We start from the raw sequence: 18,112 nt of genomic DNA on the forward strand, positions 1-18,112 counted from the left end.
GTTCTAATTCTAACATTTCCACTTAAGTCAAGGTACTCCGTAGCACTCACTGCTGTCATCATGAAGCGCTTTGAGAGGCTAGTTAAAGATCATATCACCTCTACCTTACCCGACACCCACTTCAATTTGCTTTCCGCCCCAATAGATCCACAGACGATACAATAGCCATCACACTGCACATTGCCCTATACCATCTGGACAAGAGGAATACCTACGTCAGAATGCTGTTCATTGACTAAAGCTCATCATTCAACACCCTAGTACCCTACAAGCTCATCATTAAGCTCAGGGCCCTGGGTCTGAACCTCACCCTGTGCAACTGGGTCCTGGACTTCCTGACGGGCCTCCCCCAGGTGGTGAAGGTAGGAAACAACCCTTCCACTTCGCTGATCCTTAACACAGGGGCCCCACAAGGGTGTGTGCTCAGCCACCTTCTGTTCTCCCTGTTCACCCATGACTGGGTGGCCACGCATGCCTCCAACTCAATCATCAAGTTTGCAGACGACACAACAGTAGTAGGCCTGATTACCAATAATGACGAGACAGCCTACAGGGAGGAAGTGAGGGCCCTGGCAGAGTGGGGCCAGGAAAATAAACTCTCTCTCAACGTCAACAAAACTAAGGAGCTGATCATGGACTTCAGGAAACAGCAGAGGGAGAACGCTCCTGTCCACATCGACGGGTCCGCAGTAGAGAAGGTGGAAAGCTTCAAGTTCCTCGGCGTACACATCACTGACAATCTGAAATGGTCCACCCACATAGACAATGTGGCGAAGGCAGTGCAAAAGTACCTCTTCAACCTCAGAAGGCTGCAGAAATTCAGCTTGGCCCCTATGACCCTCAGAAACTTACACCAATGCCAAATTGAGAGCATCCTGCCAGGCAATATCACCGCCTGTACGGCAACTGCACCGGCCGCAACCGCAGGGCTCTCCAGAGGGGGGTACGGTCTGCCCAACGCATCACCGGGGACACACTGCCTGCCCTTCAGGTCATCCAGCACCCGATGTCACAGGAAGGCTGATCATCAAGGTCCTAAACCACCGCCTCTTCACCCCGCTATCATCCAGAAGGCAAGGTCAGTAAAGGTGCATCAAAGCAGGGACCGAGAGACTTAAAAACAGCTTCTATATCAGGGCCATAATGTTAAATAGCCATACTAGCCGGCTACCACCTGGCTACACAACCCTGCACCTTAGAGGCTGTTGCACTATATACATAAACTGGCCATTTTAAATAATGGAACACTAGGCACTTTAATACTTTTTACATACATATGAGATGAGTAAAGCAGTATCTACTGTAATCTATTCTACCTTATTTAGTCAATGCCACGCCGACATTGCTCGTCCTAATATTTATACATTTCTTAATTCCATTCTTTTACTTTTAGATGTGTGTGTATTGTTGTGACTTGTTAGATACTACTGCACTGTTGGAGCTAGGAACACAAGCATTTCGCTACACCCGCAATAACATCTGCTAAATACGTGTATGTGACCAATACAATTTGACTTGACATTGAATGTCATGGTCCAAAGGGCCAGAGGCCTTTTGCCTGTTCAAGTGAATGTCGTTCTATGGATGTGACACTGACCTGTTGATCCCTTCAGAAAGAAGCTCCAGTACACTTACCACAGGAGCCGGAGGATCATATAAAAACACATACTTCGTCCACTTGACTCCCTTCACACGCACTCGTGAGCGCACACAAAAACAGACACGTCTACTCCATCCATTAAGAGATGGCAATCAATAGCCTTTCATAGCACACAGATACAGCACCACAGTCAGTAACTCTCACTCTTGAGGTCAGGTCAGCTTTCCCCAGAGTGGAGGCAGATGGCGGCAACACACACATGCATGGGCGCGTGCACACACACACACAAGATTTTTCAGAAATCGGAGTTGGAGGATTATTGGAACTTGAATAAGCAGCGAGGGAATCCTCTAGGCTCAAACTGGGACTCGTGAAAAATCCGGTAACTTCTGCAAAGTTGGACTGAATCAATCAGTAAAAAGGTCAAGGAAAGGTTAACTCACCTGCTCCGGGAGGTGTGTGTGGGGACGGGTTAACTCACGTTCTCGTGTTTCATGTGTTTGAGGAGTCGTAGTTCTCTGTAGGTCCTCTTAGCGTGAATGACGGACTGGAACGGCCTCGACAGCTTCTTCACCGCTATCTTCAGCCCCGACTTCACGTCATACGACGAGCTGCGCAGTGTCAAAGACCACACACACACACACACACACACACACACACACACCTTGGTAATTATAACATTCATGTCACATGTATAATATTACTGATATAACATAACATTCCTGTTATCACAGTAATGACGTTACATCAATAATTCAACACTACATTCCTCTTATTTCGATTGCATGCTACTTTCAACCAGACATTTAAATAAACCATTATTAAATGTAATATTGTGTGAAGTGGTCCTTGGGACCTGGAGAGGCGCTGTACACAAAGGTGTTTTATTTTCGAACATCATGATTGTTGTAGCCTCGGTAATTTTGCAGTACTCCGTATCAATGCAGTAGCCCTCCCTTCCTGCCGCATGTAGCACAGCATAGTTAGGGCAAATCTACAGCAAGGCAACAGTACACGTCGTCCCCCACGAATGATGCAGCGCATCATTTGACTTCGATACCAGTCTTAGTATCACGATACTCGGTTACCACAGCAAAAAAAAGGCGTATTAGCCAAAGTCACAGTCAAAATGGCACTTGATCCAGACAGATCCTTTGAGATCAATATATCATTACATTTTAAATGTTTGATGTCAATTTTTTCTGAGATACAACCAATTTGTCTTTGTTCTAACCAATCTACATAAAAACATAACATTTAAAGTAAATTATAACTGTTAAGTCTCTATTGATAAACTGGGTAAATCAAGATGTAGCCTAGGCCAATTCACAATAGAGGTGAATGCGTATTCAATAGGTGTAACGGTTCTCTTGTGGTGAAGGAGAGTAGGACCAAAATGCAGCGTGTAGATTTCGATCCATGTTTAATAAACAAACGTAAAACACGAATCAATTATAAACACTACAAAACAAAGAACGTAATGAACGTAACGAAAACCGAAACAGCCTATACTTGTGTAAACTAACACAGAGACAGGAACAAGGACACTAAGGACAATCACCCACGAAACACTCAAAGAATATGGCTGCCTAAATATGGTTCCCAATCAGAGATAACGATAAACACCTGCCTCTGACTGAGAACCACTTCAAACAGCCATAGACTTAATAAATGAAGATAAACACAAAATACCTCGACCAGGGTGTGACAATAGGAATGTGTGCATGCACTGAGGTATATGGAGCTTGTTTTGGCTGATTTCATGGTGCTACAGATGAAAAACAAATCTGTTTCCCTTCCATTTGAGACTTATTTTATTGTACTGATCAGCAACATTTGAATTGAAGAAGCAATCTCTTTTAGAAAAGTGCACGCTGTCTCAGCCCTAATGATGTCATTCACACACACGGACAGAGAGATGTGACTGATGCGAGGGAGACAAAGTGAATTATTCAAGTTTTGGCAATGACTATGGTTTTTGGTGAGACTCAGCTTTGAAATAAGGATATTTTGTATTATTGTTTGCATTTTATGACAAAGTACTAGGGTAGTGAATTGATGTTAGCTTCAGCTGTGAGCTAGCCAGGAAAGTTATCCTACAAAGCTGGAAGCTACCTGTATTTTGCATTGTAAAGTGTTCTAGCCTGTAATGGACATTGTTTTGAGAACAGTAATAAACAGTTGCAACATTTCTACATGATGTGTCGCATGTGTCGAAGTGTGTTAACTTCTGTGCAGCATGAGGAGGGAGCTAACATGTTGCAGCACACACACCCCAGTGAGTGCAGCAGTTGCTCAGGACAGGCTAGAGCTAGCATTGAGTAAGAGTAGCAGGCACGGTGCGTTCGCTATATAAAAGGGGACATCCGCTGCGCTGATAGACAGACTTGATCCTCTCAAATCAGTAGAAGACGTCAGACACATTTGACAGAATTACTGAAAGTAACAAATTCTGTTACCGAACCGTTTCAAGTTCTGGTATTGAAAAAGTACAAAAGTTTCAGTATACCGTGCAACACTATTCATTTGGTTTTCTTATGGGAAACGTTTTACTCATGAGGGGCTGTATATATAGTAATTTTTTTGTCAACGATCTACACAAAATACTTGAACGTTAAAGTGGAAGAACATTTTTCTATATTTTTTATGAATGGGAACAAAAACACTAAAATATCTCATTCACATAAGTATTCACACCACTGAGTCAATACATGCCAGAATCACCTTTGGCAGTGATTAGAGCTGTGCGTCTTTCTGGGTAATGGTAAGAACTTTGCACCCCTGGGTTTTACTATATTTGCCCATTATTCTTCAAAACATTTGGCAAGCTCTGTCAAGTTGGTTTTTTATCATTGCTAGACAGCCATTTTCAAGTCTCACAATAGATTTTCAACTAGATTTAAGTCCAAACTGTAACTAGGCCACTCAGGAACATTCAATGTCATCTGGTAAGCAATTGCAGTGTATATTTGGCGTTGTGTTTTAGGTTATTGTCCTATTGAAAGGTGAATTTGTTTCCCAGTGTCTGTTGAAAACGATTAGACAACCAGGTTTTCCTCTAGGACTTTGCCTTTGCTTAGCTCTACTCCTTTACTATTCATCTTAAAAAACTCCTTAGTCCTTGCCGATGACAAGCATACACAAAACATGATGCAGCCACCGCCATTCTTAAAAATATGAAGAGTGGTACTCAGTGATGTGTTGTGTTGGATTCGCCACAAACAAATTGCTTTGTATTTGGGGATTTTTTTTTGTTTTTTTACACTCCAATTGTTTTGCAGAACTACTTATAAGTGCCTTATTGCAATCACCTATCACAGCCATTAAACTCTAACTGTTTTAAAAGACACCATTGGCCTCATGGCTGAAATCCTTCGGTGGTGTCCTTCCTCTCCGGCAACGGAGTTAGTAAGGGTGCCTGTATCTTTGTAGTGACTGGGTGTATTGATACACCATCCAAAGTGTAAAATAAATGACAGCACCATGCGGCCACTTCTTCCGTGACCTCCATCTGCTCATAAATGCTAGTAAAAAAACATTGCTTCAACCAATCGCTGCCCGCACCCGTCCACCCGACTAGCATCACTACTCTGGACGGTTCCGATTTAGAATATGTGGACAACTACAAATACCTAGGTGTCTGGTTAGACTGTAAACTCTCCTTCCAGACTTACATTAAGCATCTCCAATCCAAAATGAAATCTAGAATCAGCTTCCTATTTCACAACAAAGCCTCCTTCACTCATGCTGCAGAACATACCCTCGTAAAACTGACTATCCTACCAATCCTTGACATCAGCGATGTAATTTACAAAATAGCCTCCAACACTCAGCAAATTGGATGTAGTCCATCACAGTGCCATCGGTTTTGTCACCCACCACTGCGACCTGTATGCTCTCGTTGGCTGGCCCTCACTACATATTTGTTGCCAAACCCACTGGCTCCAGGTCATCTACAAGTCTTTGCTAGGTAAAGCCCCGCCTTATCTCAGCTCACTGGTCACCACAGCAACACCCACCTGTAGCATGCGCTCCAGCAGGTATATTTCACTGGTCATCCCCAAAGCAAACACCCCGTTTGGCTGCCTTTCCTTCCAGTTCTCTGCTGCCAATGACAAGAACGAATTGCAAAAAAATCACTGAAGCCTTACACAGTGGGGCAAAAAAGTATTTAGTCAGCCACCAAATTGTGCAAGTTCTCCCATTTAAAAAGATGAGGCCTGTAATTTTCATCATAGGTACACTTCAACTATGACAGACAAAATGAGAAAAAAAAATCCATAAAAATCACATTGTAGGATTTTTAATTAATTAATTTGCAAATTATGGTGGAAAATAAGTATTCACAGTAGGTATGGTGTTCTTTGGATGCAACCTATGATGAAAATTACAGGCCTCTCATCTTAAGTGGGAGAACATGCACAATTGGTGGCTGACTAAATACTTTTTTGCCCCACTGTATGTATTTTTAAACCTGCATATTTAGCTAAAAGAAATCCAGGTTAGCAGGCAATATTAACCAGGTGAAATTGTGCCACTTGCGTTCATTGCACGCAAAGTCAGGGTATATGCAACAGTTTGGGCAGCCTGGCTCATTGCGAACTAATTTGCCAGAATTTTACATAATTATGACATAACATTGAAAGTTGTGCAATGTAACAGGAATATTTAGATTCATGGATGCCACCCGTTCATGGATGCCACCCAAAATACAGAACGGAATAAACGTTTTGTTTTCAGGGGTGATAGGTCAAATCCGGAAACTAAGGCTCGTATTTCTGTGTGTTTATTATAGTTAAGTCTATGATTTGATAGAGCAGTCTGACTGAGGGGTGGTAGGCAGCAGCAGGCTCGTAATAGTCAAAGGTATGTGGTTTAGAGAGAAATAGTCGACGCGTTATAATTCCTGTAATAACTTGCGGCTGAACTTGAAAGGGGTTCCTTCGTTATTTTACCGTTCATGTCTTCCATAGAGAATGTCTTGATCAACTTCCAATAAGGTCTGTGTCTCGGCATTTTGATACCCATGTAAATCTCACTAGGATAAGGTAACGTTTGTCAACATATTTTCATAAATCCACTCTACAAAAAAAACGATCTTCGCTTATAATTAGACAATATTGATCAGAGTTACCTTGTCCTATGGATATCTACACAGTTATAAAATTGGCAAGGTGGTGTAAGCCTACATGAAACACAGACCTTGATTTAAGTGAATCTAAAAACATCCTATGGAATAAATGAATGAAGAAACCGCTTTTCAGATTTTGCTAGAAGGTGTCATGGGAATTATGACTCGCACTTTGGTAGTCAATTCTTACCATGCCCATTATTAAAATAGGATTTCCTGCATATAGAAAGTACAGTTTTTGTTTTCAACATTCATCACAGGGAACTTAAAAACAGGTAACTTGAGAGTATTTGTCTCCAAAGCAGACTCTTCAGTATCATTGTCACTTCAGAGCTGTGTGTGTGTTTTACAGATGGCAGAGAAAAGCAGAGCACCAGTGTGGGACTGTTACATGGAATTGGCACCAGGGAAAGCAAGGTCTTATTTGTGATAAAGATGTAAGCATGGGGTCAGCAACGGCTAAATCATAAAATACCACCAACCTGTAGAATCACCTTAAGAACACCCATCCAAAAGCCCATAATGTATTATATTAAGTTAAAATAAATGTTAATTCAGTATTGTTGCAATTGTCATTATTACAAAAGTGTATATATAAAAATGTTACATTTAAAAAATTGTCAGATTAAATCGGTATCTGCTTTTTTTGGGCCTCCAATAATCGGTATCGGCGTTGAAAAATCATAATCGGTCGACCTCTAATTCAGACCCTTTGCTTTGAGACTCTGTTTCCATTGATCATCCTTGAGATGTTTCTACAACTTGATTGGAGTCCACCTGTGGTAAATTCTATTGATTGGACATGATTTGGAAAGGCACACACCGGTCTATATAAGGTCCCACAGTTGACAGGTCATGTCAGAGCAAAAAACAAGCTATGAGGGCAAAGGAATTGTCCGTAGAGCTCCGAGACAGGATTGTGTTAAGGCAAAGATCTGGGGAAGGGTAACAAAATATTTCTGCAGCATTGAAGGTCCCTAAGACCACAGTGGCCTTGATCATTCTTAAATGGAAGAAGTTTGGAACCACCTAGACTCTTCCTCAAGCTGGCTGCCCGGCCAACATTGAGCAATCGGGGGAGAAGGGCCTTGGGAGCTGACCAAGAACCTGACGGTCTCTCTGATAAAGCTCCAGTGTTCCTCTGTGGAGATGGGAGAACATTCCAGAAGGACAACCATCTCTGCAGCACTCCACCAATCAGGCCTTTATTGTAGAGTGGCCAGACGGAAGCTGCTCATCAGTAAAAGACTGCTTGGAGTTTGCCAAAAGGCACCTGAAGACTCTCAGACCAAGATTCTCTGGTCTGATGAAACCAAGATTTAACTTTTTGGCCTGAATGCGAAGCGTCACGTCTGGAGAAAACCTGGCACCATCCCTACGGTGAAGCACGATGGTGGCAGCATCACGCCGTGGGGATGTTTTGCAGCGGTATGGACTGGGAGACTAGTCAGGATTGAGGGAAAGATGAACAGAGCAAAGTACAGGGAGATCCTTGATGAAAACCTGCTCCAGAGCGCTCAGAACCTCAGGCTGGGCGAAGGTTCAACTTCCAACAGGACAACAACCCATAGCACACAGCCAAGACAATGCAGGAGTGGCTTTGGGACAAGTCTCTGAGTGGCCCAACCCAACTTGAACCCAATCAAACGTTTCTGGAGAGACCTGAAAATAGCTGTGCACCGATGCTCCCCATCCAACCTGACAGAGCTTGAGAGGATCTGCAGAGAAGAATGTGAGAAACTCCCCAAATACAGGTGTGCCAAGCTTTTAGTGTCATAACTCTTTTTGGGTGAGGCAGTAATCGCTGCCAAATGTGCTTCAACAAAGTACTGAGTAAAGGGTCTGAATACTTATGCAAATGTGAAATCAGTTTTTTATTTTTTTTATTTTTATACATTTGCACACATTTCTAAAACCTGGTTTTGCTTTGGCATTATGGGGAATTGTGTGTAGATTGAGGAGGGAAAAAAACTATGGAATCCGTTTGAGAATACTGTGGTAACGTAACACAATAAGGAAAAAGTCAAGGGGACTGAATACTTAACAAATGCTATGCATCTAGCACGGAGTTCCAATATGATAAAAACCATCTACAGGCGGCAGGGTAGCCTAGTGGTTAGAGTGTTGGACTAGCAACCAGAAGGTTGCAAGTTCAAATCCCTGAGCTGACAAGGTACAAATCTGTTGTTCTGCCCCTGAACAGGCAGTTAACCCACTGTTCCTAGGCCATCATTGAAAATAAGAATTTGTTCTTAACTGACTTGCCTAGTTAAATAAAGGTCAAATAAAAAAAATATAGACCGCTGTATTTTTTTGTATTAGTCATCACAGGGATCCTACTTGAAAACGCAACAGAGAAGCAATTTGCAGTTTCACAAATCACTAAACAGTCAATAGACATGAAATCATAAAATTACACAAACTGTGTAGGACACTAAATCCTTCATAATAACAACCCAAATGTTATAAGTGGTGGAGTTGTCCTTCAAGTCATATAATTAGTCTCCCATTGACAGCAATGCATGACTTAGGACTCACCTCATGTTACTGTCTGTCTGTATGGAGCTAAGGGGATGATGTGTATGATAGTGAGTCAGCTTCATCAAGTGGTAGTCCTTGAGCTGCTGTGTCCACATGTATAACAGTAAAATGGCTTGGCTGTGACACATCCACACGCACGCAGTGACACATCCATACTACAGTGATTCCTCAGCAGCACATGCCATGTCCACACCCTGATACAGAACAAAGAACATGGAGAGCAGTGGGTGTTGAACATTCCCTGCCCTTCTCTGCCTAGCCCTATCTGAGTCACACACACACACACACACACACACACACAATGTTTATCAGTGACATAGCCTATTGCTGCAGTGACTGCTATGGCATTTCCCGACAAACATTTCCCTATACATTACATATACCATGTAGCTTAAAGTAGGACTGAGCAATGTGACCAAAATATCATATCACAATATTTCTCTCATTTTTTTATCCTCTCATTTAGCTAGCTTGGATGTAGCTAAAATATTAATGCTCACCTAATTGTTCTCTGATTTAGAATATACCATTGCACAAACAACATGCTGATCTAGGCCTAGACCAGAACTGGTGTCAGGCTGTATTAGCTAGCTAAACTCAGCAAAAAAAGAAATGTCCTCTCACTGTCAGTTGCGTTTATCTTCAGCAAACTTAACATGTGTAAATATTTGTATGAACATAAGATTCAACAACTGAGAAATAAACTGAACAGGTTCCACAGACATGTGACTAACAGAAATGGAATAATGTGTCCCTGAACAAAAGGGGGGGGATCAAAATCAAAAGTAACAGTCAGTATCTGGTGTTGTCACCAGCTGCATTAAGTACTGCAGTGCGTCTCCTCCTCATGGACTGCACCAGATTTGCCAGTTCTTGCTGTGAGATGTTACCCCACTCTTCCACCAAGGCACCTGCAAGTTTCTGGACATTTCTGGGGGGAAATGGCCCTAGCCCTCACCCTCCGATTCAACAGGTCCCAGACGTGCTCAATGGGATTGAGATCCGGGCTCTTCACTGGCCATGGCAGAACACTGACATCCCTGTCTTGCAGGAAATCACGTACAGAACGAGCAGTATGGCTGGTGGCATTGTCATGCTGGAGGGTCATGTCAGGATGAGCCTGCAGGAAGGGTACCACATGGAGGAGGATGTCTTCCCTGTAATGCACAGCGTTGAGATTGCCTGCACTGACAGCAAGCTCAGTCTGATGATGCTCTGACACACTGCCCCAGACCATGACGGACCCTCCACCTCAAAATCGATCCCGCTCCAGAGTACAGGCCTCGGTGTAACGCTAATTTCTTAGACGATAAACGCAAAGCTGACGATCACCCCTGGTGAGAAAAAAACGTGACTCGTCAGTAAAGAGCACTTTTTGCCAGTCCTGTCTGGTCCAGCGACGGTGGGTTTGTGCCCATAGGCGACATTGTTGCCAGTGATGTCTGGTGAGGACCTGCCTTACAACAGGCCTACAAACCCTCAGTCCAGCCTCTCTTAGCCTAGTGTGGACAGTCTGATGACTGATGGAGGGATTGTTCGTTCCTGGTGTAACTCGGGCAGTTGTTGTTGTTGCCATCCTGTACCTGTCCCGCAGGTGTGCTGTTCGGATGTACCGATCCTGTGCAGGTGTTGTTACACATGGCCTGCCACTGCGAGGGCGATCAGCTGTCCGTCCTGTCTCCCTGTAGTGCTGTCTTAGGCGTCTCAGTACAGACATTGCAATTTATTGCCCTGGCCACATCTGCAGTCCTCATGCCTCCTAAGGCACGTTCACGCAGATGCGCAGTGACCCTGGGCATCTTTCTTTTGGTGTTTTTCAGAGTCAGTAGAAAGGCCTCTTTAGTGTCCTTAGTTTTCATAACTGTGACCTTAATTGCTTACCGTCTGTAGGCTGTTAGTGTGGCAGCAGGGTAGCCTAGTGGTTAGAGCGTTGGACTAGTAACCGCAAGGTTGCAAGTTCAAACCCCCGAGCTGACAAGGTACAAATCTGTCGTTCTGCCCCTGAACAGGCAGTTAACCCACTGTTCCTAGGCCGTCATTGAAAATAAGAATTTGTTCTTAACTGACTTGCCTAGTTAAATAAAGGTAAAATAAAGTGTCTTAATGACCGTGGGAACAGTGTTTAAACCCTTGACACTGACGATCTGTGAAGTTATTTGGATTTTTACAAATTATCTTTAAAAGACAGGGTCCTGAAAAAGCGATATTGTTTTTTTTGCTGAGTATGTTTGCTCTGACTAAGTACATTTAGCTAGCTAACTAGCGGTTAGCATTAACGGCTAACACAATTTATTTTAGCCACAACTTAACTGAGAAAAGACAAACTAGCTGTTTGCAGACAGTAAGATACAAAAACTAATATTGTAATTATAGACCTCTTGTGGATTTATATTAAGAAGCAAAATGGAAAGCAGCATCCGTGTTACCAACACCTTGTTGCATCTTCAGAATTGACCATGCAGATTGCAAGTGGTTGTGACTCCTGGTCGAGCAGAAAAACTGCTCTCCTTGTGTGTGGAAGAAGAGAGACGAGTCAAGTAGCATAAAAACTGACATTTACATGCGGCGGAGTGGTTTAACATATTTAACAAATCAAACATTGAAATACTGTTATATAAGGTCAAGTAAAAACCCAAACTGGTCCGTGCATAAATACAGGTATTTAGTACAATACGGTACTAAAATACCAGTATTAATAAACAGCACTAGCCTAAAACAGACCTACTAAACATATTATAATTCACACAGGTACTACTGATTTGATGGCAATGAGAGGGTGTGTAGCTCCTGCAATGCAGCAAGTGGCAGCCAGAGAGCAGCAGGGAGATCCCTAACACCAAAATCACTATGTCCACCCTGTTGCCATGTGGAGATGTGCCCCTCCCACATTATTCAGACCAACAATGCAGCACTTTAAGTATTTGTAAAATTATTCTTGACAAAATGTTGACAAACATGCAGCTGCTAAAAAAAACTCACTGAGAACTGTTAGAGCCCCCCTGGATCGATGATGAATTTAAAAATTGCATGGTTCAAAGGATGAAGGAAAAAAAGAGCAAAGTGGCAAAAAAATTCAGGCTGCTCAGCTGATTGTTTGACATTTTGTCAATTGAAAAATTGTGACAAAAAAAATATACATATAATAATAATAACCAAAACAATATAAATGGGAAAACTTGAGCACCTTATACTATGGGCAGAAAATCATTTAATCTCCATCGTTCATTGAAGTTGATGGGTCTTTTATAACAAAACCTATTGACATATCCAATCATTTGAATTAATATTTCACTGGTTAAGTGGACAAACAGAAGTGAAATGACAACATTGACCAATGAACCATTATATTTGATTATTTAAGATCTAATAATGAAAGGGAAGGATTGCCGTATTGAATTTGGGTGGAAGAGGTGGAAAAACAGTTGTTATCCATCAATAATGATAAGCCACCTGGTATAGACAACCTAGTTGGGAAGTTATTGAGAATGGTAGCGGACTGTATTGCCACCCCATTTGCCATATATTTAACCAAAGCCTAAAGGATTGTGTGTGTCCACAGGAGCGGAAGGAAGCGAAAGTAATTCCACTACCTAAAAATAGTAAAGCACCCTCTGCTGGCTCTAACAGCAGCTCAATCAGTAAAGCTGACTTTTCTTAGTAAACTGATGGAGAGAATTGTGTTTGAACAAATACAAGGGCATTTTTTAAAGAACAAGTTAGTTACTGACTTTCAGCATGCATATAGGGAAGGGCACTCAACTTGTACTGCACTGACTTAGATGACTGATGATTGGCTAAAATAAATGGATAATCAGATGATAGTTGGAGCTGTATTGTTAGATTTTAGTGCAGCTTTTGAGACTATTGATCAGCACTTATTATTGAAAAAAATACTTATGGCATTACGTCACCCGTCATCACATGGTTGGAGAGTTATTTATCCAATTGAACTCAGAGAGTATTCTTTAATGGAAGCTTCTCTAACATCAGAAATGTACAGTACGGTATTCCCCAGGGCAATTGCCTTGGGCCATTACTCTTCTCTATATTTACAAATTATTTGCCACTTGTCTTACATGCTAAAATGACTATATATGCTGATGATTGCACACTACACATCAGCACTTAGAGCCAGTGAGCTCACTGAAACTCTTAGCAAGGAGTTACAGTCAGTGTTAGAATGAGCAATGAACAATAAACTGGCCTTAAATACATTTAAAACTAAAAGCATTACATTTGGCTCAAAGCATAACTCTTAGACCTAAACCTCAACTGGAGTTGTGTATAAAAGGTGTGACCATGGAACAAGTTGAAGAATCTGAACACCTAGAAGTAACACTGGCTGTTCAGTTAATATGGTCAAGTCATATTGACAAAGTTGTTGTGAAGATGGGGAGAGGCATGCCTGTTATAAAATTTAGTTATGTGGGTTTTTTTTTTAACACACCTGTACTAGTTGTTCAGGCTTTGATCACAACGTGATTAATGTCCGGTAATATGATCAGGTGCAGCAAAGTAAGACCAAAGAAAGCCACAGCGGGCTCAAAACAAAGCAACACGCCTTGCCCTTAACCACACACACAGAACTAACATCAACAACATGCATGATAGTCTTTCATGGTCGAGGAGAAATTGACTGCTTCCCTTCTAGTATTTTTAAGGAACATTTGTGTGTTGAAAATGCCTAACCAGTTGTATAGTCTATTTGCATACACTTCAGGCATACATACCCCACTAGACCCGCCACTATCGGTTTCTTCACAGTACCCAAACCAAAAACAGATTTAATGCGTCACATTATATATAGTCATGTCATCGTGGAATGCTCTGACACCAGTGGTTACTCAGGAAAACAGCTAGTTTAGCTTAAAAAACAAAAATATATTGTATCACAGTGCCTCTCCTCTTTCTAAAGACCTAATTTAACTGTACTGTATATAAGAATATGTACAGTACCAGTCAAATGTTTACACACCTACTCATTCAAGGGTTTTTCTTTATTTTCTACATTGTAGAATAATAGTGAATATATCAAACTATGAAATAACACATATGGAATCAAGTAGTAACCAAAAAGTGTTAAACAAATCAAAACCCTTGAATGAGTAGGTGTGTCCAAACTTGACTGGTACTGTATAAATGAAGTGTGTAAATATTTTGTCTTCCCTATATATACACTTTTTAAAAATGGTATAATTATTTAATGTATTATTATCTTACGTTGTTCTTGTCTATTACTGTTCTGTAATGTATTTGTACATTTTATGTGGACCATAAGAGTAGCTGCTGCATGTGCAGTAGCTAAATGGGATCCTGATAAACTAAACTACTATGTGTAGAGTTTGCCCTCTAAACACCAAGGAATAAGGAAGCAAGTTCCTACGAAGTCAGATAAGTATAGAAGCTGGTTTCCCCTCAGAGTAAACTTGTTACCACAACTACATATTGCCTTATCAAAGAAGGCAAACTTTTCAGTGGTCATCTTAGTACCATTGTTTTGTTATGTATTCTAAATGCATTTGTGTTTGTGTAAGCTTAGCTTAGTGGCTGGCTCTGAGGGCACTGGATACCATAGCACTCCCGACTGTACCAACACCAGCAATCTACTCTAATGAGGCTGAGGCCATATCTGTTTACACATTTGTTTTTATAAACTTCATATTTAACCAATTATTAACTGTCTATGAACTACCTTCAATAAAACATTTACAACCCACCTCTTAAAATGTCTTAAAGTAAAGTCTTACCAATATATATTATTAATAACTCGGAACACTCTTTGCATAAACACTCTTAGCATGGAACTCCTGGATGGCTTCCATTCTAAGAACCAATTCTAGGAACAGAGCAGGAATAGAGTGAGGTCTGTGATGGGAGTGGTTTTCTCAAAAAGGCTTGGAATGACAGATGGGGTAGAATCTAGAATCCCAAACATGGTGCTTACAATCCTTTATTAGGCAGAGTTCACACTGAGGACTGGGAGGGAGGGACCGCCTGGTGGCAGGAACAAATACATACATTAACTCGAAACCGACTGACTAAAAGGTTGGCATCCAAGCTTGTCTTTCTTTGCAGTCCTGCTGGGCATATGATAAGATCCATTCGCCGTATCAGGAACCACTTTAACATGATATGCTAGACATTTCTCCGGGCGATGTGAGATCTGAGTAGCGGGACTGCAAAAAATAAAACCAAGAAACGCAGCCACTGATTGACTGACTTCCCTGAACAACGGTCTGATTGGCCTGACTGGCCCGGGCAACCAACTGACTGACTGCATACAGGACTACAGGAACTGACTCATGGAATAGCCAAGACAACTGGAAGGACGGACTGTGTCCCAAATGGCACCCTATTCCCTACATAGCGCACTACTTGACCATGTGACTCTGGTCAAAAGTAGTGCACCATCTATAGTGCCATTTAGGCACATATCTAGTCTATGAATACCACCCTACTCTCCCATTATAGAGTACTGCACTGCCACGCTCTCTCAACGTTGCTTTTCTCTCAACAATGTCAACGCACTCTCAAAGTATGTTTCACTGCATCGCCCAAGAAGGTACAGTACTTAGGCCTATAGAGTATACTCTGAGGCTCTGAGAGCACTGAAGTCCTATGACAACGTTTTAGCTCACGCCTGCCAGCACTATAAGTCTAATTTAGCCTAGTGCAGTGTCCCACAATTTACTGCAACTGCACTGTCTAGGAGACCAGTGAGACGCAGCAGCTCATCAATATTTGGCTATAATACAGAGACAGAAGTTCAGAGCTTTCAACCGCCGACACTAACTTAACATTAACCCTTACCGCTACCCTTACCACTAACCCTAAACGCAAATTAAAGTACAAATAGCTCATATATTTTCTGCTCACTTTCTGATGATCAGTGGTATAAAGTACTTAAGTAATACTTTAAAGTATTTTTTACTTAAGTATTTTTTTGGGGTAACCTTTACTTTACTACATTACTAATACTACATTACTAAACAAAATAAGGTACTTTTTACACAATTTTCCCTGACACCCAAAAGTACTCATTACATTTTGTATGGCTAGCAGGAAAGGAAAATGGTCAAATTCATGCACTTATCAAGAGAACAACCTTGGTCATCCCTATTTCCTCTGATCTGGCAGACTCACTAAACACAAATTCTTCAATTGTAAATCTTGTCAAGTGTTGGAGTTTGCCCTTTGCTATCCGTTAAAAAAAAAATCAAAAACAACGATGCTGTCTGGTTTGCTTAATATAAGGAATTTGAAATTATTTATACTTGTAGACATTTACTCAAGTAGTATTTTACTGGGTGACTTCCAAGTAAGACAATTGGGTACTTTCCCCACCACTGCTGATGATATTGCCATTGTCACCTTTGTCCTTTCTAGCATGGCCATCTAGTGACAAAAGGATCAATTCATCACTTTCCAACTGAAAGCAAAATGATGCATCAACAGCTGCTACTGTACAAAACAACTTAACAGTGAGACACACACTTAACATGTTCAGAAGAATAACTATTCTCACAGGACAGGCGCGGCTGTGTTATAATTACATTATAATGAAGTCTTCTTGTCAAAGGGACCTTGAGGAGACTACAGCAGGATGACTCAATCGAAACAGAGCTGAAGAGACTAGGCTACCTAATCTCGCCGTTATGACTCATCAGTGTACACACACAATGGGAAAAGATGACATCATTCCAGGCTCATCACCGGTAGGGCAGCAGATGCCTATAGAATAGAACGCTCATTACTCTGCCTGGGGAGGTGGGGCTGCTTTCTGCCCGGCAACCACGTGACTTTCTATCCGTCACACTGCCTGCTGGCCTGGGTTAGAGTGCGCTACTAGAACATGCAGGGATGTAAAGGGAGCAAGGGGCTATTGGGCACAAGGTGATGTAACTAGAAACTTCCGTACAGTTTTAGTCACTTTCTGATTACATTCAGATGTAAGCATAATGATTCAGCCAAGTTCAAGCAACATCATGTGGGGCCATTGGAATACCCACCCCGTATGCCTAGCCTACATTGTTATCATCATGCATAAAATGTTTTTCATTCAGTAGCCTAATCATGACCATGCATGCCAAAGACGTCACATTTTCATTTGGGATAGGCACAAGAACCATACACAGTCGGGTTTCTACAACTGACAGATGATGCATTAACGTTGTTGTATATGTGCTGTTTAGTTGAGAGGCAGTAGTGAATAGGCGACTGAAGTCTTTCGTCTAGACTGTTAAATTCTCGTAAATGAAAAAGCTAGCTAATCTATTTTTGTATACAGGATGATGTTCACCAGGAAAACCATCCAGGTAGGCACATTTTCTTTTCTATCTGCACAAAAACAAAGATAATCTGATGTTTGAAAGACAGTCAGACCCAAGTCACTCAGAAGAGTACGTAGCACAGCAATCTGGTTACAGTAACTTCATTTTTACACTGACTGACACTTCGTAGGCAGCTATCGTAAAATGCTGAGAAGCAAATTATCCCCTGGCCTGATTTTGTGATTTGAAACATTGCAGATTGCTACACCCTGCAATAGGTCATAAAAAAATTGAATACAATTTTATTTGTCACATAACATCTGCTAAACATGTGTATCGCGGGTGTAGCGAAATGCTTGTGTTTCTAGCTCGAACAAGAGTGTGCAATGCTGTCATCAAGGCAAAGGGTGGCTTCTTTGAAGAATCTCAAGTTTAAAATATATTTTTTGACTTGTTTAACCTTTTTTGGTTACTACATGATTCCATGTGTTATTTAATAGTTGATGTCTTCACTATCATTCTACAATGCAGAAAATAGTCAAAAAAATAAAGAAAAACACTTGAATGAGT

General features: G+C 41.5%; 1 protein-coding gene across 2 annotated transcripts in view; it reads right to left on the bottom strand.

The window, feature by feature from the left end:
* LOC112254157 (mitogen-activated protein kinase 14A) overlaps positions 1-18,112 on the bottom strand; it is a 45,821-nt gene that overhangs the window by 24,564 nt on the left and 3,145 nt on the right. For both annotated transcript variants that reach the window (XM_024426439.2, XM_024426438.2), the window contains exon 2: positions 2,082-2,211. In XM_024426439.2, the coding sequence (XP_024282207.1) occupies positions 2,082-2,211 (130 nt within the window). The remainder of the gene's footprint in view (positions 1-2,081; positions 2,212-18,112) is intronic.

This window comes from Oncorhynchus tshawytscha, linkage group LG07 (assembly GCF_018296145.1).
Source record: "Oncorhynchus tshawytscha isolate Ot180627B linkage group LG07, Otsh_v2.0, whole genome shotgun sequence".
In the NCBI taxonomy this organism is placed as follows: domain Eukaryota; kingdom Metazoa; phylum Chordata; class Actinopteri; order Salmoniformes; family Salmonidae; genus Oncorhynchus; species Oncorhynchus tshawytscha.